This window comes from Platalea leucorodia (genome assembly GCF_965183815.1).
Source record: "Platalea leucorodia genome assembly, chromosome: 7".
Lineage (NCBI taxonomy): Eukaryota > Metazoa > Chordata > Aves > Pelecaniformes > Threskiornithidae > Platalea > Platalea leucorodia.
Genome location: NC_138829.1, coordinates 12,080,545 through 12,104,217, shown reverse-complemented (window position 1 = coordinate 12,104,217; position 23,673 = coordinate 12,080,545). Strand labels below are relative to the sequence as shown.

Below are 23,673 nucleotides of genomic sequence, written 5' to 3'. Positions count from 1 at the left end.
GCGCCGGGCACGGGCGGCGGCGTCTCCCCGGCTCCAGGCAGGGCTGGCGGGGGCGGAGGCGGCGGGGAGGCGGGAGCGTCAGCAGCCTGCGACCGGGGCGGAAGGAGGCGCTGGGCGGGCACCACGTGTGAGGAGAGCCGGGCCGGGCCGGGCCTGCTGGCGGGGCTCAGCCCCGGAAGGTAACGGCTCTGGGGATGGGGAGAGCTGGTGGCTGCTGGGGGGACGCGAGGCCCTGAGGAGCGGCGGGGGCCCTGGGACGAGGCTGGGCGAGGGCGCTCCCGCTTCCATGTGGAGCCGCCGCCCGGGCCCGTCACGGGTTAATGCTGCTGTCTTGCAGGCTAATCCCTCCTCTCACCCCGCCGGCGGGCTCCCCCTTTCCCTGCCTGGACTGCGCTTTTAACCCTCCCTCAGCAAATACCGAATTAAATCAATCAACTCTGGACTCGGCTCCGGAGCAGCCATTACGTTCCCGGCTCCGCTGCGACGGCCTCATGCGCTCCCAGGGCGGGGGATCCGCGTTACCGCCCTCAGGGCACGGGGGCGGGCTGCAGCCGAGGGGGCGCGGGGAGAAGCGGCCCGCGGGGAGGGCGGGGGGCCCGTTGGCGGATTCACCAGCCGTCGTGTTACCGGGGGGCCCGGACTGCCCGGGATCTGGGAGACTTAGGCCTGCCTCCCCCTCCTCCTCCTCCTCGGGAGGGTCCCCCTGCTGCCCTGTCAAGCAGCCAGGGTTCTGCGAGCGGGAAGAGGCAGCCTGTGTGGAAGCCGGTCAGGAGAGGGAGAGGTGTATCAGGGTTTTGGTTGAAGGGAACCCAGAATCATTTCAGTGGTTTAATTTGTGAGGCTGCAAGGGGTCGCCTGGGTTATTGAGCGTAGGTCGCTGCAGTCATGGCAAGCCCCTAGAAAAGTCCTGACCCCTTGCCAGAAGGCACTGCCTCGCCTGCCCTTCCACTCCCGCCCCACAGCACCGTGTGGCAAGAGCTGCGCTGTACCAAGACATCTGCGTGCTCCCCAGAGAGTCAAGGAGAGAAGTGCAACAACAGTGCATGAGGCCCTGCCTCATGGGAATGGGAAATGGTTGAAAATGAATGAATGAAAATGAGCGTTTGTGCTCCCTGCCATAGGGGGAGACAAAGAAACTACCAAACTCCTCGCAGACCCCAAATTTACCCCAAGTGTATGAATATAACGTGCCAGGTGAGATCTGAGCCTGAGAGATTTGTCACTTGGGATGTCAGTGTACACTGTTGCGACAATTAGCTGTGGTAAGTGTACTGACTCACGGGACGGCAACGAAACTGGAAGCCAGTTTGTGTAATCACAGGGAGAATAATTCTCTCCATGTCCTTGCAGACATGCTGCAGGAATGTTGCTTTTGCACATGGGTGTAACTACAGTCTAAATACTGTGAAAGAAGTGGAGTACAGTTGAGCTCCTTTCAAATGGTACTTTTCTAACGAAGAGCTGAAAACTGGCCTTGCATTAAGAGTATCTAGAATGAGAACTACAAGTGTCATTTATGAAAGATTAAAATATGAATAAAATCAGAAGGTGCAAGGTATAAAACACGCTTAAGCATTTGTACTCTCTGACAAAGTCCAGTATGTATACATTTCTGAATTCGCGGGATGCCCTTCTTACTATTTCACCATATGTCCAGACAGGCCTATTCTGCTTTGGCATCTGAATACCTTATGCAATAAGCATGTCATAAGCTTTGGAAGTTTTGCCCACAAGCACATCTGTTTATCCGTCTCAGTGACTGCAGCGGAAAAATGCTAAATCTAGCTGCTTAACAGCAAATTGAACTACAACAAGTTTTGGTCAACAAAAACAGACTAGAATTTGAGAACTAAAAGTTTTTAATGAAAATGATGAAGTTGGACCAAGCTCTTACACATTCAATACAAAAGCACTGGAATCAAATCGTTATTCTGAAACTAGAAGTAACGCTGCTTTTAATTCTCTCATGGAAGAAGTACCAGAAATCTGATTTTCAAAGCCTTCTGTCATAGGCTTTAATTTCTAACTTTGGGATCACCATTACTTCATTAAACAATTCCACTAACTGATCAACCTGCAGCTTAGATAGTTAGCTGCCTTATCTGAAGGGCAATGCCAGGTTTCATTGTAAGCTGCGTTCTAATTTCTAGATTGTCTTCTCAAAGACAACAAAATTTAATTGTAATTCTCTGAACCGCTCTGACACCATAGGGCTAAAGTGATACAACTGTTTGCATTAGCTTGCAAATGGTTGTTTGCATTTAGTTGCAGCACAGATCACTTCCCAGACAATTACTTTGCACCCCCAATGGCAAATTAAAGGCCACAATATTATTTTTTCCTTGTAGTTAGTCAAATTTATGCATAAATTAATGCAGATACTACCTTTATCCCATCTCTAAACCTTCATTTGGAAAACTTCCAAATAAACTTTTGTTAGTGGTCCTAATAACTTGTGATTGATATCCAGGCAAGTAACAGTTGTCTTATGTTGTACATCACCAAGGGGTAAGCCAGCAGGTGGAAATAAAAGTTACTACTTAACACCATACTCTGAGAGCTTGTGAACTGGAATTGAACAGAGTGCTGAAATTGATAACTACCTGGCAAGTTTCTCAGTAGTAGCAGGCTGAGTAAATTACAATGTATTTCCTAAATTTTCTTTAGAATGCACCATAAAATGGGAAAAATACTGGTTATATTAAAATCTGTGGGATCTTTCCGTTGATTTTAATTGGATCAGGAGTGCAGCAAGGGGGAGGTCCCTGAACTTCACGGAGTTCTCTTGCTAACATCTTATTTGCACAGCGTGGTTTTGTTCTGTATTGGAAAAAGAAAATTACTTCGTTTTATGTCTGTAGCTTCAGCTCCATCGTGATCCTGCAAAACTCTCTTGACATATTTATTCTCTTCTAGTTGACAACCATCAGCCAACTACAAGACTGTCACGATGAGTTTTGTTGAATATGGAGACACAATAAAGGATGGCGACACAGCTATTGTGTTTTTGGGCCATGAATCCATGTTTCCCGTGAAAGTCCAGCATGGCACTGTAACTCAGACCAAGTATGGGGTCATCAGGCATTCCACAGACCTCATCGGCAAGAAGTATGGCTCCAAAGTGACCTGCAGTAAAGGAGGATGGGTGTTTATTCTTCATCCCACTCCAGAACTGTGGACCATGAATCTTCCACATAGGACACAGATTCTGTATTCCACTGACATCTCTATAATCACCATGATGTTAGAACTGAAACCAGGCTCCATAGTATGCGAATCAGGTAATGATATGTTGAAATCCTTTATTAAGAACTAACACCAACACTTGTATGAAAAAACAGGCTTATCTTTACATTTTGCAAAAAGTCTCTTTTTTTTCCGTTGTGATATAATTTTTCCCAGCCTACACATTGAGTAATTCTATTTCATGTGCACATGTTATCAGCTGCTGTTTCTTCAACACATAACGTTACTTCAGTATGCTGGCCTCATGTACGGGTATAACTTTGAGTATGTGTTTGATTAGTTCATCTTCTTAAAATAAATATATAAACATTTGTCTTTCCCTTTTCTGAAACTGTCGTTAAGTACTTAAAAAATAATTCTAAATACGTGCTTTGAATGAAAATTCAGGCATTGAATTTGCAGTTTGAGAGAACATAGTTGAGATAAACCAGTGAAAGAGACTCTGATGATAGAGTGTTGAACTAATAACAGAAATAAATTAGCAGTATTTCTAGAATGTGATACCATGTAAGTACATATATTTCATCTTCCTAAGTGTGATCCACTTGTAGCATTGCAATTGCATGCAAAACCGCTGTCGCTGTATAATACAATGGATGCTGTGTTCATCGCAGGGCTGTGTTTTGTTTCTAAATGTGGTTTAATTTAATGCAGATTCCATGATTTTGCTTAATTTGCAAGTAAGGAGTGAAATTTTATATTAATAGATATTTTCCTGGTTAAATACAGTTTATAATAATGCCTTCATGACTTTTGTTACTGCAGGCAGTATGAGGCTTGCTTGATATGATTGCTTCTCTGTAGTCTGGAAAAATATGAACCGAGGTAGTTTGTCCTTGTTTTTTCTGGCTGTTTCCTTTGATTCATTTTATGAAGCAGTTTCATACACTTCCCTCTCAAGCATAGATGTGGCAAAGGATCAGCATGACGAGGTTGTGCTGCAGTGCATTTTCTTGCATTTAACATTCCCTGTTCCCACCCAAGCACAATTTTGGGCAGCTTTTCAGGCATAACGACCACATTCCAACACAACTGAAATACCACTTATCTCTGCATCCAGTTGCACCCATTAAGAAACAGGTGGTATATGGAGCTGGTTGCTGTACAGCAGCGCTTGGAACAGGCAAAGCCATATGCAGAAGCCTTTGGTACTGCTAAAAAGGTTGGTCTTACGAGTTTATAATTTGGTTTGTAGGACAATTAGGCATTTTTAGGGTTGTCATGGGAAGTAGCAGTATTGTTCATTGGGCAGCTCTTCACCTCTTCCCCTCCCTGCTATGTTTAAACAGGATGGGAAGAATAAACACAGAAAATCATTCAGGGTGGAGGAGATTTGAATTGCTCCATGTCCTGCCTCACTTGGAATAGGTGAATGTTAAAGTACAGAGCTGCACATAAAATGTTTTCAGTAATGTCAAAGGTGCCTAGAGAGGATGAAAACGTTTAAAAGCTCATTTATCTGAACAACTAAGAAATGGAAACACTTGATGAGATAACCTATCCACATTCCAAAAAATGTTATGAGTCAAAAGTCATAGCCACAAACAATCCTTTCTGCTAATGGGAAACTGTCCCCAGGTTTATTTTAATGCCTATGCTGTTAAAGTGTTTTAACTTCAGCTTTCCAGGAAAAGTGAACAGTTACACTGCTATAGTTGTGCTTGTATTGCTTGAAAGATTCACTGTTCACGAAGCAAGATAGAAAGAGTATTGCATCCAATTCATCTGGTTAACCTTGAAGCAAGAGATCTTACTGCAAATTTGCTTGCAACTCACCAGAAGCAGTGATTTGAATTAAAAATTTTACAGGTATTGACAACTGGAGCCTCCAGCATGATGATGTAACCTACTTTGGTGCCATCCTAAATTAGACAGTATCCAGTGATCCAAAATCATTAGTTCTAGATTAACCTTGTGTGGCCTAGACAGAACCAGCCCAATGGCGATTAATAGAAACAAGACAGGAAATCTGGTCTAGTAATGACATTTGAATCTGCTTCCTGCAGGTGCTGGTTTTAGGTGTATTTTGAGCATTAATTAGCGTGGAGGTCTGTCTTTTTTATCATTTGAAATTGAACTGATACACATAGTTGCTGTACAGACTGGCAAAGCGGCACTGTAAAGAGGCCAGGCTCTTTTCCTCTTGTCTTTACTAATGAGACCGTGGAAGGGTGACCTGCATTCACCCAGTGTAAGCAAGCAGAATTGTGGATTAGTCTACACAACTGTATGAAGAAAGGATCGATAAAGTAAGATGAAATACCCTCTGTGTCATGTTGTAATGCTGTGAATACGAGTATAAATTATCTTTTGTGTGTGCTTATAAAAATTCAGTAGAATAACCAGGAGGCTTAATTTTATATCACTTGAATTATGCAGTTTAAATTGATTAGTCATGATTTGTCATAAATTATATGAACATATTAATACAGTTTTTACTATTTTTAATCATCTTTAATAAATACATAAAGAGGAAGCTTGTCAGCAGCACATGCATAACTAAAATGATCCAAACATACTCTATTGAGGCTATAAGGGAACTCGGCATCTGCCTGATGTTTCATGACGGAGGTGTAGGAATACGATCCTTTTTCTGTCTTCTGCTAATTTCTAATTTATAACGGTATGTTGAGATTTAAAAACTGTTAGCACCGTCACTGGAGCTAAGATCTCTTGAAAGCATTGGTCCCTGGTCTGAGGAATTCCCCACTCTGATACAGTCTTTAACAACTCGATCTTCCCAGAATTAAAGGATAGCTGCTAAAATACCTGCTGCGGGTGGCCTGGTAGTGTGAAACTTTAATTCTCGTCAGGTAACTCTGATCCCATTTGCGTTCATGGCATGTGCAGCCACTGTCTAGATAAAGGAATAAGCTGAATCTGTTTTCTTTGTGTCACCACACTACAAAACTAATCTTGATGTCAACTTCCCAGGCAAGGCTATTTTCAGTCCAGTAATTACAGCTACCTGTAGTATAAGAACTCCATTTGACAACAGATTTTGAGTTTTTTACATTTATTTTTATACTACGTTGGAACCAATATGAAACCTTGCAGATATTTTTTCCAAACAAAAGTGTGTGGAACCCTTTTTTTTGTTTTCCTTTCCAGTCCCCACGTATTGAGGCTTTTTTACTGTGCTCTCTCCCTGGTGAGACCTAAACAAGTGTCTGTCCTAACCCCCAGAATTACTCAGGGAATGCAGTACAGCACTGTGAAACCTCATTTAATCTGATAAATCTCAGAAATATTTTGGCTTCGATGGAGCATAGTATTTAGACAAAATGTAATTTAGCCAAAAGTATTCTAACCACCATCCCACTGATCCTTCAGCATTCAGCAAAATCAGACTCACATGAGCAAAAATGTTAATTGGATTTTTTGTTTCCCTTCAGCTAAATCCCAAATTAAAAATTGCTAAACCCTGTTCATTGCCACACAGCAATGGGTTTCTGAGCCCACAGACTGGATTTCTGAAGACTGAGAACAGTATTCTGGCTCCTCATGGTTTCTCTGTGGAGGAGTAATGAGAGCTGCCAGCCAGCCTTACACTAGAGCTTCTCAAAAACAATTATGAAATTTTCAAACTCACAGCCTGGGTATAGTTTTTGTTAAGAGTACACTCATAAAAAAATAATGAGGACTTAATGATTAATGGATACTTAATAAATTATTAATAGTTTATTGTGGAGTCCCGGCAAGTCCACTGTATGCTTATGACTCTTCTGAAGTGCTTATAGACTTTTTGACAAATACCGCTCATGTCTTTACAATTTTTGTGGCATAAGTGTATGCAAACTGTTTGCAGCTCTATCTTTAGTGTAAACTACAGACCAAAGTTTGTAAGTATTAATTTGATTTTGGAACGTGCTCATACTAATTAAGTCTATGTTTTATAATGTCTCCCTTATCTACCTCTTAGCAGCTGTTCAGGTTAGAGTGAGAGAAGAATTAAAAAACCCGATCCTTTTGTAGCACCTTTTGAAGTATAAGAAAGGCCTCATCAGTACAAATGTCGGAGAGCATAGTATTCTGTTGACATACCAAAGAACTGAACCAAAACTGTGGCCGCATGAGGCGTCACTCTATTGTATTCAGACTTGTGGCTGACCTGCAGCTGATGAGGAATGCTGTTCATACCCTACAGCGTTTGTTTCCAGACTTTCTGGACTCACTTTCATCTTATCATTTCACTTGACCACCATGTGCGTTTCTCATGCAGCTCTGAACTTAACAATATTATGTCTGTTCTGCAGAAGATCCCTCCCTAAAGAACTCCAACTCTTGAATCTCTAAGGAAAAATTCTTTTCAGTCTTCACATTCCCATTCCTTTTGTAGGCAGTGCCAGCCTTGAAAACTTCCCTACTATCCTTCCCCCAAGTCCTCAGTCTGGTCAGCGAGCAGTGGCCCCCTCTGACCTCCAGCCTGCTGCCTAAAGTGCCTGTTTCAGCGTGGTGTCCGCAACAGATAGGCAGGAGAAAGAGCTAATCTTCTGTAAAGGGAACTTCTTGATGTGCTGTTTCCTCTTTCAGCTGCCAGCTCATCTCCTTGAAATTCTTTCCCCCCCTCTCCTCCTCCCTCTCTCTGTCCCTGCTCTTGCTGTGTCTTACCTCTGCCACCATGATTTGTGCCCTTGACTGTCTTCACCGTAAGATCTTTGGGTTAGTTTCCATCAAATGCTTAATATCTCTTCATTTATTTGCTAAAAATTATTAATGATTCTCCTGCTACATAAACTTGTCATATACAGTGACCGGTCTTCCTCTGTTCAGTGTTTCTTGACAGATACTAGCTGTGCAGTTGTTTGCTCTGTCTAAAGATTAATTTTCCTTTTGTTTTGAGGCTCCTTCCGTTCTCATGGCTGACTCATGACCTGTCTCATTATTTTTTAGGTCTAAGTGGTGTAGCTAGGAGACAAATACAGCAACACTGTCGTTGTTTTGTTGTATTTACTCATTTTAGAATATCTTAGGTAGCCAAATTTTGCAGGAGAAACTTCAGTTCTATTAAAATATTACTAGACATTGTATTGACCCAGTATTAAATAATACTCTGCATACTTTTCACTTTTCCTGTTTTCAAGCAATATGAACCTATGTATGCACTTAAGGGCTTCTTCAGCTTTATTCCAAAATGTGTTTGCTTATGCACTGCTGTAAACATCTATAGGTCCTAAAGCACAATTTGTAGTTCCTTTTTTAAAAAGAAGCACCCACGATGAGAAATTTTTAGGGAAGACAAGCCAAGCGATAGCCTGCAATGAGGAAATGTAGTGGAGGTTAGACAAATACCCTTTGCAATAAGAAAACTAGATTGAACAGAAAACAGTGTAAAAATGTACTCTTATTCAGTTACCAGTCAAGTACTATGCTAGATGCTGTGGTAAGACTCATGTTTCTCTTGACAGCGTTGAAATAGCACGTGTTCTTTTTGAACAGCTCAGATGTTGTCCACTGCAGCTTTGAAAAGGTGAGGAACGATGTTAACATGAACATTGTCTCAAGATGGCTGAGGTGCGTGGAGGCTTCTTTGTGGAAAAGCTGTCACTTGAATAAGCAGAGAGTGAGAAGAACAGATCTGTTTGAGGTCAGGGGAATGATCGGGGAGTTCATCTGATCAATACTTTCTTGTCTACAAATCAGAAGAAACTATCAGTAGGTGCTGAGCTAGAGTGTTTCATCCAGGTGTCCGCTTGTTAGGATTGAAATCCTTCTAAAACTGCAGTGTTTTCCTTGTCTTAGGAGAGGGCAGAAACACTCCCCTGAGCTTAAATGTATCAGAGAAGAACAGAGTGTGCTTGAGCCCAAGAAGGGAAGGATACTACATTGGTCTGCAGGGCCGTTAGCCACCTATCTCATGTGGTTTTAACACAGGATCTTAATTCATGCCTTTGGACTGAGATGGGCCACTTTCCTAATTTACATGCTGATCCCCTACACGGTGCCTCCTCTTCAGCTTTTGAGCTTTGAGTATGGCATATTGGGGACCCTGTGGTGTCTCATTAAATGCCTGCAATGCAGATGTCTGCTTTTTGACTAAGATGATTAAGATCACAGAATAGTCAATGTAGAAGAGCATCATATTTTCCAAAGGCATTAGCAATGACCTAAGTGCTCACCTACGTGAGCTCTAGAACAGCAACTGTGGGGTTAAGAATGTCTTCAGTACAGTTTGAGTTATCATCGTTTTACTTCTGTAGAGTCCAGTCATGATTAATACGCTCTAGTTTAATGGGCATTGTCCTGTAGTAGAGAGCAAACAGTTTCTAAGGCAATTTATAGTGCAAGCTGTCAGAAAAGCAAGCATCCTGGTGTAAAAATTATAAACTGTATTTGTTCTAGAAATTGTCTTATCTTCTGCTTTCTAGGCCAAATCAGGAACATAGGCATTTCACTGCACCTAGATGAGAATGAAAATCTATTGAAGTCCATACAGTTCTTAACTTGATGCTTCTGGTACAAAATATTAATTTGGGGCATTCAGGTTTTTGGTTTGTTTGTATGCAGGTAATTCAGCTACGATACGTCAGGGTTGGTGGCATTCTAGTTCATGTTTCAGTAGTGCCTCTTCTGTTTTGCTGCTTCCCTGACTGATTCTGTATGATCTAAGGATGCCTTTCATTTCCCAAGCAAACCCGATCCTGGCTAGAACTTATTCCAAACTGGTGCCTAAGACTCTTTGAGTCACATTTTGCTGAATTCTGCTTTTTTTCAGTGGCAATTTTGAAATAAGGACAGAGAGAAATTGAAAAGGAATAGAGAAGGTAGCAGGAGGACTTGAATGTTGCTGATTTGCAGGAGAGAAGGTGAATATAAGCATTCATTTCCCCTTCTACAACATCAGAGAAACACAGGGTTGTAAACTGTCTGTAGACAGTGCTGGTTGGGCTTTAGGGGTTGTGTTGAGCATGGACTCATGCTGAACTGCCAGACCCTTGTATTCTTCATCAAGCGTGCTGAACCATCAGGCACAAGAGAGTTGAGGGTCATCATCGTTTCACAGGACTGGGTTCAGAATCTGTCATCTCTTCAAGGAGAGATTTTACAATGGTGTAACCAAGATAACCATCTTGTTCTTTGTTTCCTGCAGTTCTGAGAGTGTTGTCACAGAGAAGGCGGGCAGCATCTTCAGAAATACCCTCATTAATGATGTTAGCGTGATAGAATTTGGGATGTTAAAATGCGATACATATGTATGATTCTCATGTTTGTGGTAGCCAGCCAACAATAAATAATTCCTGGCAACCTTGTTTAACAAAAGCTCAGTCTGTAATGCGCCTGCAAGTGGTGACTTCCAACATGCTGGGTTTAGTTCAGGGTTTGGCTTGGAGTGGTTGTGAATAAAAAAAGAGTATCAGAAAATAAGCCAAAAAATCTTAATGGGTTTTCCTAGGAAGGGGACAAACAGTATCTTCTGTGGTGTTTTTAAGAGCAGATTTAAAAGGAAAGTGATTAAAAATGTAAAAGAATATGAACAAGGAAACTGGGATACATGCACAAGCTGCCTCTCTCTTCTGCTTACAGCCCAGCTGTGCTGACAGGCCTTCTGTTCACTCCTTTAGATTAGCAGAGAAAGATGCGGAAAGCGTGCAGCGTTACCCATTTGAGAGGTAAAATAATTAAATTCCACCAGTTTGCAAAAGTTCTCAGTTGTGCAATCCTGCCTTCTGGCATGAAATGTAAAGGCAGAATTTCAGTCATTTTAGCATCCTGTGAACAATAGCTCCCTGCTCTTGTCATTTAAAAAAAAAAATCAATGAAATGCTATTTCTTTGCTATGCACATATATCGAGTTTTTACAACCACATGGCTACTGTGCTACCATTACTCCTTTTGACCAGGGAAGAGTTTATGTTGACATTTAGAGCCTACAGGTGCCATGATCAGATATATTTCCATGTGTGCGCATCTTTTGCCTTTTGTTTGCTTTATTTTAATGCTGGCATGGATGCATGGATTTTTACTTTAAATAAATGTGTGTCACAGTTTCTCTCTTGCCTTGGACCTCTCTGAGGCCAGTGCTAAAACCTGTAGGTCCTCCCTCCCCGACTAACCAGCCCCATTAAAGCTGGGGGGAGGGTGCTAGTCTGCCCCTTGGGGTCAGAGCCCTCTCAGGGGGAAGCAGAGGAGCGGTGCAGACTCCGCGGTGCAGTTGGTTGATTGGGTGGCAAACATGGGCCCTGAGCTCTGTTTACGGTCTGAATGGCTCCCCTTTCAGAGCTGTCGGATTAAATACGGTGCCACGACAAGGTTTCTCCCCTTATGCGAGCAGAGGGCAAGAACCTTGGATCCGTCAGTAAACTTTGACTTGCTGTACGCTCCTGTATTGCTCCAATTAAGCAGCTGTACCAGCCCCTGTGTCCCCTAATTAATTTCCTTTCTACTAGTTTCTGAGCTTTCTCCACCACTGCTATACTTCAGGTTCTGTCCTTTATAAGTTTTTTAAAGATTTATGTTAGTTGAAAGAACTTGCTTCAGGCTGAAATTTAGCCTGAACAGTCATTGAAGATAGCCAGAAATAGATTTTCTTTCTACAGGAGAAATGTGTTCCAAGTACAGAATTATAAATCAATAAACACAGATAATTTGGGGTTGCAGTGGGGTTTTGAGTTTGGGGGGTTATTCTGTTAAATGCCACTTGAGTGAGTAATTTGCAATGTGAATTGGTATATGGGTGTTTTCTTCAGTGAAAACGTTGGTTATTAGTCATTCATCTATTTAATATGCCACTGGATCATGAAAAATAAGTCTCCTAAATTATCAAACTAAAACAAAGAAAAAAATCTGTGTCTTAATAGTTAGTCCCTGGTTGCACATGGTAATTCCACTTACGTACAATTTCAGGTATGTGATGGATCTCATTAGATTTCCTTAAGATTGTGTAGGCGTGTATGTCTGTAAGCCACCTGCGAAATCAGGTCGTTTGGTCAGTGTGACTGCAAGGAGGCGAGAGGACTTCGTTTTGGATGATTCCAGTGGGAGCTGAGGATGGCCAGTCTCTCTTAAGAGGCCTGGGCAAACAGATTCCATATCCTGAAGGCCATTTGTTTGCGTGGATGTCAACAGGATTTTCAAGCTTGGAGCCTTGCCAACATCTTTTCTTTGTGTTAATGAAGTGTAAGGTTTTGAAAATATCTTAAAATTTGCCTTCGTCTCTTTTCACCCTACAAGAGTCTGGCACTTTGAGAAAAACTCTCTGGTTAATTTCCCTGAATTTTTCCTGTCGCATTTACTTCCTTCTGTTCTCTTGTGGCACTTGTTAGAGCTATAGCTGACCCTTGGCATTATTTGTCTACTCCAGGGAGATAGGACAGGTCCTGAGTTTGCCAGATTTTTAATTAATGCTTTAAGGACCCTGAAGACTGTTTCCTAGGTCATTTAGTCCCTCTCTCCTTGTGAAGGACTGTTCTCTTTCAGTAGTTTAACTAATGGTTTCTGTTCATTTGGGTGTTGAGTAAGTGTTCCAAGCAGCAGGACTAATGGAGAAGACCTTTGTTCTAATGTTTAGCACTGTTAAAAAGCATTTCATGAGTTCTTTGTCTTTTCTAGGTACGGGCAGCGGATCCCTCTCCCACGCTCTCATCAGGACAGTAGCTCCCACAGGGCACTTGTACACAGTGGAGTTCCACCAACAGAGGGCCGAGAAGGCCAGGGAGGAGTTTCGGGAGCATGGGGTGGAGCATCTGGTCACGGTGACCAACCAGGATGTCTGCAAAAATGGGTTTGGTGTCTCAAACATTGCAGATGCCGTGTTCCTAGATATTCCGTCTCCATGGGAAGCCATAGGACATGCAAAGTCAGCGTTAAAAGCTGAAGGTAACTGCGCTTATCTCTTTCTGTTCAGGAAGTACTGTGCATGCACACATCTCTGCCTTTGAGCCATACGCTAGATCTGCTTCCATTGTGTGATGACTGTTCTCAAATGTCAAAGTCTCTAGGCATTTTTAAGGCTGAAAAACCTTCAAAAGAGGTCTTCAATTTACAGTGGAAGATTTGAAAGGAGAAGAACAACTTTTTCTTACAGGCCTGTGCTAGCTGCTACAATTAGCATGGGCAGTTTATAAAAAAACCCTTTGAACCTTTGTCAAGTGTATCTTGCTAGATCTGAGGTGTGTGGGAAGCAGCAGTAACAATAAATGCTGAAAGCAAATTTCTTAGGCAATTCAGTGGAAAGGTGTTTGTATAAAAGGTGTTCAGACACACTTCACATCAATCACTGCAGATTTGGACCTATTTAACAGAGCACCCCATCAATAATGTTAAAGAAAATGTGGTTATACTTAAATATCCTTGCCAATTTCTGCCTTAAATCTCTGCTGTTGGAGCTAATGAGAAGTTTGCCGTTAGTTGCAGTGGGAACAGAATATAAAGGCTGTTCTAGCTTATGCCAGTTATTCCGGGATTGTGACAGCAAGTGAGAACTGCTGTTGAGGTATTGGATGGATTTCATCAGTTTATTATAAATCTTTTCCCTATTGAAAAATAAGCTTCAGTGAATAAATCATTCTTTTATCCTGGAATAAGTTTTCCCCTAATTAATGTTATACTAGTGTAACTATACTAGTGTGGATCTGAACTAACTTGTGCCAGATCACTTTCATCTACAAAAGTGACTTTTCTAATCAAGAAAGCGTGGAGAGTTGAACAGTGCCCATACTGGGCCAGGAGTTTAGTAAAACTTGATTATGTGCCGAGGCCCAGTTCTTTGTTAAAATATGTGATCACAGGCCTGACTTTAAGTGAATTGCTAAGTCTTCTTGAAACCACAGGATTTAAGCTTGTTCCTAAAGGTCACTGAATGTGCATTACCTTGCTCAGTCAGGACAGACCCAGCTGTTAGGCTACCTCAGCTGCTACTGAAAATTTTCTAGAAAGCTTTCTGATACCAGTGTAACACATGCTTTCTTTAAAAAGTGAATACATAAAGAGAGACTCGTTAGCACTCTGTACCTGCAAGGGTTACAGCTCAATTTGTAGCTGCTTTCCCGTGTGTCCTGGGAAAAAAATAATTTTCACTGCACTGTACGATGCCCTTCCCATGCTCAAATTATCTAATCTAGTGAGCACAACACTCAGCTGACTTCCCAGCTTAGAAGGCGCTGCATTGCGCAGTCCAATTTGAATTATTTAAGTGGTGCATGTTTAGAATACTAAGCAGAGCTGCTTGAACAGTTCCAACTTTTGAATCCTTGTGTCACTCCAGCATTTGAAATCCTAGAAAAGGTATTACAGTCCCAGACTGGCCATACCATCTGGCTATACTTTGCTGAGCTGTGCTATTCTACAAGGTTACATCTGCTTAGGCAATATAAATAATACTTCAAAATCCCACATTTTTCTGTTTGTGAAGTGGTATCATGCACTTTATGTACCAGTCAAAAGGCAAAGTTGGTTATACTTGCTGCAGTTTTTGCTGCAAACAGCCACCAGTGTCTGAGATCTGGTCTTGGTCTAAGGCTCATCTTTTGATTTAGTAGTACCTGACTGAGCCAGGAGCATTTTTTTTTATTTTGCATATAAACAAAAGCTGGGTTTCTTTTTCATATAAAATATAATTGATTGCAGTAGTAAGAGGTACAAACTTACACACATTTCTGTTTTATTCCAAATCATGTGGGTAGTTTTGTTGTGGGTTCTTTTTACTGCTGTAAAATCTAAAATATGATAGAAGAGTATCTGTAACTGCTTCCCTTTCCTTACCGCAGGCAGATAATTTTATAGTGCTCCTTTGTTTTGTTTTCAAATAGTTAAAGCTCTTCTGCAGTAAGAACAGTCTGTGCCCATACTGCTGTTGTTCACTGCCGTTCCAAGGGTTAGTATAGTGATAAAGCATCACTGGAGAAAATGAGTTGTTCCACTCTTTTCCCTCCACGCCCTCTCTCTCACATCTGGACAGGGTCACATGTAAACCATTCACACTGTGGGTTTTATTGTGATGTGCCGTGCAAATATCACAGCTGTACTGCCAGACAGTGGTAATTTATTCCCTAAAGTCTTAAGGTACTTTGAATGAAATCAGAGCTAAGGAAATTCAATATATAGCATCAGCTAGCTCCTCTTTAAAACCACAATATTCATTATAGAGTGTTCAGCTGAGACAGTATGTAAGAGAGAGTTTTTAACCTTAACAAAACCTTATCAAATCAATGTTATCTCTCCTACTTAAGCTCAAGATCCTGAATAGTTGCAGCTCCTAGTAGGCTGAGTGTTAATGATCCTCTTCACAGAGTACATTTATCACTCATGTTATGCCTTGCAGTATGCTGTAAATACACTACTTAGAGTAGCTTGGCCTCCCATTTAAAGCACTGCCAACCTCTGAAGAGCTAAAAGAATAAAATGGCACAGTAGGTTTGTGACTAGAAGGTTCTTGTTCCCCGGTGATGTGCTCTGCCGACATTAAGGCTTGCATCTCAGCTGCATCCTTCTGTGCTGATTTCACCAGCCACACTTTCAGCAGAAATGCTGCTTGTAATATCTCTTGGGCACTGCTGCACTGCAGAACTTGCTTTCATTTCCAGACCTGCACTGTTTTTCTTTTGCAGCATCTGCTGATTAATGCTTTTCCATAGTCATAGCTGCTGTTCCCAATATCTGACCTTGGTGGTTTTTACAAAGTTGCTGTTAACCCCTTCAGGCTAAATTTTAAAATATGAAGCAAATGAAAAAATTGTGAGGTAACAAAAATATCCTCAATATTCTACAGTTCTTAAATGCCCTGAAACTTTTGACTCACAGTCATCTCACAGCTGAATACTGTAGTGCTTTGAATATAATTCTGCACCCACCTACTCTACTCTCATAAATATTGTCTATTTCTTCCAAGGCTGTGGAAGATGATGTAGAAACCCATTTGTACAATAATTTTCATACAGATTTTAAATTTTCAGGTAGGGAGATGGAAAAATACAGCCATATATTACATTGGATTGGCCTCTTACATTATAAATCGGTCCTTGGTGGTGTTTAAATTAACAGTGTGAGTCACAAAATTATCAAAACCACCCCTCTTTTATTTCCTTTCTTTCTTTTAAAGATTTTACTCCTAAATTCAGCCTTGCCACTCCCTCTTGAGCATCATAAAGCACCTAAATGATGAGTTTGTCAAATTGTGATCCCTGAGATATCACCTGAATCAGGTAACATGGTGCTGTCAGGTCTCCCCCCAAAACTCTGCAGGGAAAGTTCCCTCTGAACATCTCCTGTTTGGGCCTCTGCATATCCTGCCATCACAGAAGCCCTTCAGCAGTTCTCTGCTCTTTGTAGTAGTAGTTGGTTTTCATTTCCAAAGTCTTATATTTGTTTCGTTTATACACAGTGGACTTAAAACAGGTTTTGTTTGCATTTTTTCCCCTTAGCGTAGCCATTGATTGTTGTCCTAACCTGCCAGGTTTGGTTATACAGATGCTGTATAAGAGCATAAATAATATCTCATCCTCCCAGTAGCCTGTGGTGCAGGTAAGGCATTGCCTGGTTTAGCTAGTTTCAATTTTCATTTGGGCTTGCCTCCCTCCTCCCCTGAGCTTTCAGGGAGTACCATGTCCATGTAGAAAGTCTCACTGGCTATTTTTCTTGAGCCCCAGAGGTTATTCATAGTCCTGTTTTTAAACCACCCAGGTGTGGCTTTGAGGAGCAGCTGAAATCCCTGGCCACAAGTCTCACCCCTGTGGTATCTGGGTAGGGAGTACCCCCGGCTGAATCACTCTGAGAAGAGGGCAGTGACATCAAGGCTGATGTTGTGTGGGCTCGGGCTACCTCAAGAACGCACAGGGAATGTGTTAGGGCAGGAAGTGGAGCCTGACAGTCTAGCGTGCTGTTGTCCTCCACCCATGCAGGTGGTACTCAAGTTGGTATCAACGCTTCTCATGTCCCGAGGAGATTGTTTTGGAGTGAATGGATGAAGCAATAAGTGCTTGCTAAAATGTCGGCATCAGCCTTTGCTAGTGTGGTACCAGCTTTGATTCAAAGGAGAATTAACTCAAGGTGAGGTTAAAGATCCACAACCTAACTTAAATTGAAGCATATCTTCTCAACATTGAGGGGCCATCTGGTCTAGTGCAAAGCTGTCCCGCTAGGATCTAGGACTGGGTGCTAACCCACAAAGCAGCTTCATCTGGTTCCCAGGCACTGGCTGTTTGCTGAGCTAGTCCCAGTAGTTGTATCTTGCTGGAGGGCATTGTCCTAGCTCCGGTCTCTCAGGGATTGGTAGGTCAGGTGCACACGATGGGCCTGGCCTGAAGTAACAGTGAGCCTCTTGTGTGTCAAGAGTCAAACAGGATTCCTGTATCGTCATCCATGCTGTGGAAGGCTGGCCAAAGCTATTGGCCTTTACAGAGTCTGTAGGAACTAGTTTGGGATGAAAGGATCCTTAAAGGAAGCTGTTAGGTTTTCTTCCCCAATTTGGAGCCAACTGATGTTTTAATTTCCTTGTTGCATGCTTTTGCCAGCCCATAATAATGAGCAGGAATAACTTCCTTTTGAAGGATGCACCTACAAATGTAGAGGTTAAGGTCACATTTGCAGAAAAATCACATCAAGCTCCTATTAATGAGCTGGCAAGTGATTTGGAGAAAATTTTCTTTTCTGAATCAAGAAACATCCTTTAATTTCTTCCAACAGCCGAATCCTCTAATTTCACTTGTCAGGGAAGCTACATCAAATCGCCCACGAGCACACTCACTTAAAAGGACGTTCTGTCCCCTTTTACAGAGGCAATATTTTTAGTGTCCTACTAGCACAGAGTAAATGCCACGGTGATGCTGCTCAGTGACTCTCCTGCCTCGCCCCTACATAATGATAATGCCTGTGCGATTTTTTTCTTCCATGAGATCTTTGTAACGTAATCTTCCAATTACGACAGCGCACTGAAGTCCCAAAACCCAGAGCTGTGTTCTTTTACCAGAGATAAAAATGCTGTGTTGTATTCTTTGCATCACAGAATCATTTCTAAAATTACAGGCCCTTTTCCCTGGAACTTAATGGTGCTGCACTACATATCTTCTTTTTGCATCTTCTGAATAACATTGGGATGATGAAAAAACCTGTCAGAGCACTTGTGACGCATACTGTAACCTACAGAAGTGAGAGCACATAACTTAGACACGTTTTCTGTATTATAAGCATGCACTGGAGTTCTTGTCAATTGGGTAGCACTGCCAGATTTTCCATACTTGAAACCTAATGCAGTTCTTAGCTAGATAGAACTGGTAGAGGTATTAGTCCTTGCTCAGACAGAAACAAAATTGTTTGTTGGAGTTGCACAGGAACGTACCAGGAGCTGCTCTTGAAGGAGGAGCAACTTTCAAGGCACTGACCTCTTGTAACGATGCAAGGGTGTGTCCCTTTATCACTAATCAGATACTGTCTGTTAAAATTTACAGTGCTATGTGGATGCAAATCGTCTCTTTTATTTCCCCCTTCCCTTAAGCTCTCTAATCATTCCAGTCTGAATTGTACTTCAATTTTCATATCCTCTCGACCCTGTTGCTGGTTACAATGACTGCCAGGACTGTGTGGGCTTGTTCCAGCCTACGGCTTCGGGAGATTTAACCTCTCCATTAAATGTTTCAAACTAACTCACCCCCTGTAAAACTGAAGGTAGAAAAAAAATTAAGTCTTTCATACAGTCTCATTATTCTCTTCTCCTCAACTGTAGCACTTGTCAGATGCATTATACATGAATAAACACATTTTTAGACAGCTCTTCAGATCAAAAAGCTCACACAGCTTCCCAATGTGAACAGGATTAATCTCAGATAATTACTATATCAATTTATGATGACACACAGATCTCATTAACCAAATTTAGGAATGGTAGCTTTCCTAAAAGGAGAGCTCTGAAAGAACACAAACTCAGTTTGTACTAAAAAGTTTCCTTTCAGTTGTTTTCACTGCTCTGTAGTCTAGGCCACCCCTTTGTGATCCTCAGACAGAGCAGTGTGCCCCAGGAGCGGAGAGGGAGGGAGTACGTGTCTTTTCTTCATTCACTAAGGAATCCTTGGCATGGCAAGACAAAGCAATGCATATTCAAGTCCTTTAAGCCGTAAATGCCTCTTGATGTCTAAAGGACAAGAGGACTCATAAAGAATCTGAGAATTGTGAATGCTGAAATCTAGATTTATATCTGTTTGGTGATTGTGACAGAAAGGGTGTTGCCTAGCTGGTAATCCGGCGGGGGTACAGAGGGCAGCCCACAGTGCAGAGAATTCAGAAGCATCGGGTCTGTTGAAGATGACGGCCTCTCTGCTCCTAGAACAGATGAGCATGTCCTTCTGCGTGCTGCTTTTCTGCTGCTCAGAGTCCACTTTTTTTGCTGGTCTAAACACACCATGGCAATTGAAGCTTCCCAAATCTTTCTATTTTAGACAGCCTCTCGCAGTCTGGAACTGCAATTTCATTTTTGCATTCCAGCCTTCTGCTAATTGTGGCTTTCCAGTTTTCTTTTAATGTCTGCTTAATCAAACAAGTCCAGCCTGCAAGTCAAATCCGGCCTGCTCGGTGGTGCGTACAGGAAAAAGCAGAGGAGACCCCTCTCCCACTTGTTAGGATCCATAAAGACAGATGCTTGGTGGTTTTGCTTCTAAGCTATTTGTAGGTGTATTTATTTGGGAAGGATGTTTAATAATAACCAGAACAATAGTTATGAAAGGGAAAAAATGAAATTGGCAGAATACTAAAACCCACTGGATGTTCTCAGTTATATGGAATACCAGCTATTACGCTGGTTTCTTACTATTCATACCTGAGAAGCTTCCAGCAGTGCAGTAAGTAAAGTAACATTATTTTTTGCGCTTCCCCTCTGGATATTAGCTGTTGCAAGCAAGAACTTTGTTCCCTGCCAAGCGGCTTGAAAGCCTATTTTCTGTAACCCGACTTCCCCAAGCAGTCCGCTTTGCAAGGAGGCAGTCTGATAAATCATCACCGAGTTTGGGGCTGACATGCTATGCTCAGTTGACCATCCCGAGGCAAAATGAAGGGAGCTCTGCCTTTAATTGAAGGCTTGACAAGAACCGTGGGCGGCTCTGCAGCTTGTATGGCAACAGCTGTGTGCAGGCTTCTTCGTTTTTGACTGTAAATCTAGAGCATGTGAATATGAAAGCCTAAACATATCTTGAAACCCTTGTAGTCAGAATAAATAAGACTTATTGTAAATGTAAATATGTTTCCCTTTTTTATTGCAATGTAAACCACCAAAAACAAAAAGCCTGAATGAAATAGTAGTAAGTCTCTGGTCTCTCTGCAAATTCTTGCTTTGCAGACAAAGAGTTATTGTGAACTGACATTTAGCTAAGTTAGACATTTGTTCAGTTCCCTACACAACAAGGATATAACATCTTTCTTTATAACATATGTGCATCATGGTAGCTTTCTAATTATGTAACAGGAATTTCTTCCCGAGCTTTTCTCTTTTACATCTACAAACATGGTAGAAGTGTGTACTGCTTTGGCCAGAAAAGATTAGCTGTCTGATTCAGAATCATTTTGGTAGCCCTGGCCATCCCGATGAACATATAAATCTAATTTCATGGGAGCTAGTGGACTGGCTGTGCAATTAAATCAGCATCAACAGAGTTAGTTAATAATGACACATACCAGCATTAATTTTGCAGGTGATTATTAGATTTGTTTTTTAATTGTCACTCCAGGGAATTACTTGTCCAGGGTACTTTGTTCTGAAGATGCACGATAAGAACCCCTGGCTGTGGGGACTTTATTTCAGGACTAAAATTAAATCCTACTTAGCGTATGGTGGATTAATGGTCATGGAAAGTCTTCTTCCCCAGTCAGTACCCAGCACATCGTTGCTGCACAGTAACTAGAGTGCTACAGTGACGCTTTCAGACCTGATGCTTTCTTTTTTTAGAGATGTGACTTTAGAAACGAAAAAGGAAAAAAAAGGGGAGTTTGAGATAAAGCAGGCTTCACGTAGTCCCAGTATAGCCTCTATTTTTAGCAAGATGCTTTGCTCTCACTTGCACGGGTTCTTTAACTACTTAGACAACTGGTGTTGGAAGGCTTGACTGGATGAGCCTGGGAGAGGGCTGGGAAGGAATGCAAATCAGGTCAGCAAGCATTTTCATCTAATTGTAATAAGTAAAACAATAGCTGAAGCTGCCTTGCCCAGCGTTCCTTCCCCCAGCACAAAAGCTTTTCAGGAAGGGCAGTTGCCTTGTGGGACGCTGTGTCCTGGGTGAAAGCACATGCCCTGGCTTTATGGCAGACAGTGTCCTTATAATTCTTTGATCTGATTTGGCTGTGGCTTTTCAGAGTAAATCTGAATCATTCTATTCTCAGCTGTTAAGGTGACATTGTAGCACGCAGAAAGTTGTAGGGGGCCTATTAATACTCTGCATTTAGAATCCAAAATCTGAACTGTGCACAGACAAGGAGACAAGTGTTAGTTTATGACTTGAAAGTCCTATCCTAGAGTTTTGAAGCATTTGCTGTAAAACTGCCCAATGCGATATCCAGTAAACTTTAATGCTCAGGAGACACGCTAGTCAGCTTGACTAAAAGGGTAAAGCCTTAACAGCACTCCATCTATGGCCTGGAGAGATTACTTTATTCTGTACACGCATACCATCGTTCTCAAATAAACACAGCCACTTTTGTCAGAGTGTGTGTGCGCACACGCTTATATTCTAATGAAGGCAACTCTGTACAGCGTGTGGAGAATGACTTCTGGCTTTGTGTAGGTGCCAACTTCAGTTTGGTGCCTCAGTCCAGAGTAGTGGATAGCGATTCCAAAAGAGTTGCTGCTCTAAAGGGATCAACTTTAACGGTTTTACTGTGAACAAATGTGGTGGGCAACACTGGATTTGGAAGATGAATGAATTTACCGTTGCAATTTTTAAAGGCTCTGAAGCATCATGTAGAGTCACCCATGTTTGATTTTGTGCACTTTAAACATGCATAGTTGCCTCATGGAGATTTTCTTAAAGAATGTTTTCCCTTTGTCTGTATATTAGTAATTCGATGTGCCTCTGGGAGAATTTGAAAAAAAGATAAAAAGTGCTTCGTTTTGGTTTTTGCTCTCTTTTCCACTCCCTGTCTCATTTTGCAGGTGGCCGCATCTGCTCTTTCTCCCCCTGCATCGAACAAGTCCAAAGAACCTGCCTAGCGATGGAAGAATATGGTTTTACAGAGATTAACACTTTGGAAATTCTGCTCCGAGTGTACAATGTAAGAACAATTAGCTTGCAAATCCCTGACCTTGGAAAAGCAGCTGAGGATAATTCTAGCCCTGGCTTTGACAGCAGCAACCCATCAAACCAAGGTAGCCTGTGCGCTAATCTGCAGCAAGGAACTGTGCAGTTCAAAAGCGGCGTGCCACTGAGGGAGATGGTCGGTCACACTGGATACCTGACCTTTGCCACCAAGAGCCTGTTTTAGTACGTGTTGAGTTTGTGCAGTTTGGAGAGTTTTGTATGTTTGTGTGTGTATTCTGTTTTCATGGTTCTTTTTTGTAGGGCATCCAAATTTCTACTTGTCAGGGAATTCCATATATAGTCAGATTTGGTTGGAATATGCTTTGTTTAAATAGCACACAAGCATTAACCAGAGCAGCATCAAGGGAATGTGGAAACTCTGGAATCGTGCTCCACTTGCCGTCAAAAAGAAGATAAATTAATAGCGAATGGCCATTCACTGGAATGTGCAGAATAAAGATCTCTCCCAATAAGAAAGCAAAACAAACAGCACACTATTTGCAAATAAGCTGGATTTTTTCCTCCTGTTTTCTGAACTACTTTCCCAGGTTTAGGCTTTTATTTTTTTCTAGCACCACTAGACACGTTTTTTTTTAACTTCTCTAGTGTCTGCGTTGCTCTTAGGAATGTGCAAGTGCCTACTTGCTTCATTTTAGATACGAAAGCTGCGAGGTCATAGGGTTGCCAGCACAACTGATCACAGAATTAGCGTTTCCTTGGAATAGTGTTCGGCTGCACAGAGGATTTTTGGCAGTGCTCAGGAACACAACCTCTCACTCCATTCCAGGCTGGCATCTGCAAGTCATTTAGATTACACAGAGGTCAAAGAAGTGTGCTAATTGTTGGATTTGATTTAAAATAGTATATTGTGCTCATCAATTCATAGCAGAAATTTGGACCTGGATTCATACCGTAGTCTTCTAATAGATCATCCACTTTCATAGTTGATGAATCCACTGTGAAAATTCACTGAACAGCTGGTTAATATTAGCTGAACACCTCTTTGTAAGCAGTGTGGCTGAGGTTCCGTTTATTTGGTGTTTTATGTGCATTATGGTGTACTATCTTCCTGCGGTTGAATGACAGATTGCTTTTGGCAGGATTTCTGTCTCCAAATTGCAACAACAATGCAAACTTAGTAAAATGCTCAACCAGCTTTATTAATTAAGTTTTCAGACCATTTACTCTTTGGTCTGCCATACAAAGCTGGTGGGTGTGA

The 23,673-nt window shown here is 41.9% G+C and overlaps 1 protein-coding gene across 1 annotated transcript; it reads left to right on the top strand.

Moving 5' to 3' along the window:
• The first annotated feature begins 108 nt into the window (after nucleotides 1-108).
• Nucleotides 109-23,673, top strand: TRMT61A (tRNA methyltransferase 61A). The gene is made up of 4 exons (XM_082318764.1): nucleotides 109-179; nucleotides 2,917-3,281; nucleotides 12,796-13,062; nucleotides 22,310-23,673. The coding sequence occupies exons 2-4, from the start codon at nucleotides 2,951-2,953 to the stop codon at nucleotides 22,636-22,638; spliced, it is 927 nt and encodes a 308-aa protein (XP_082174890.1). The 5' UTR covers nucleotides 109-179; nucleotides 2,917-2,950; the 3' UTR covers nucleotides 22,639-23,673.

What these genes read in the sequence shown, in the direction of transcription:
- TRMT61A (XM_082318764.1), top strand. Translation starts at nt 2,951, where the DNA reads ATGAGTTTTGTTGAATATGGAGACACAATAAAGGATGGCGACACAGCT. An exon ending in CTCCATAGTATGCGAATCAG is followed by an intron (nt 3,282 to 12,795) that starts GTAATGATATGT and finishes TGTCTTTTCTAG; the next exon opens with GTACGGGCAGCGGATCCCTC. An exon ending in GTCAGCGTTAAAAGCTGAAG is followed by an intron (nt 13,063 to 22,309) that starts GTAACTGCGCTT and finishes CTCATTTTGCAG; the next exon opens with GTGGCCGCATCTGCTCTTTC.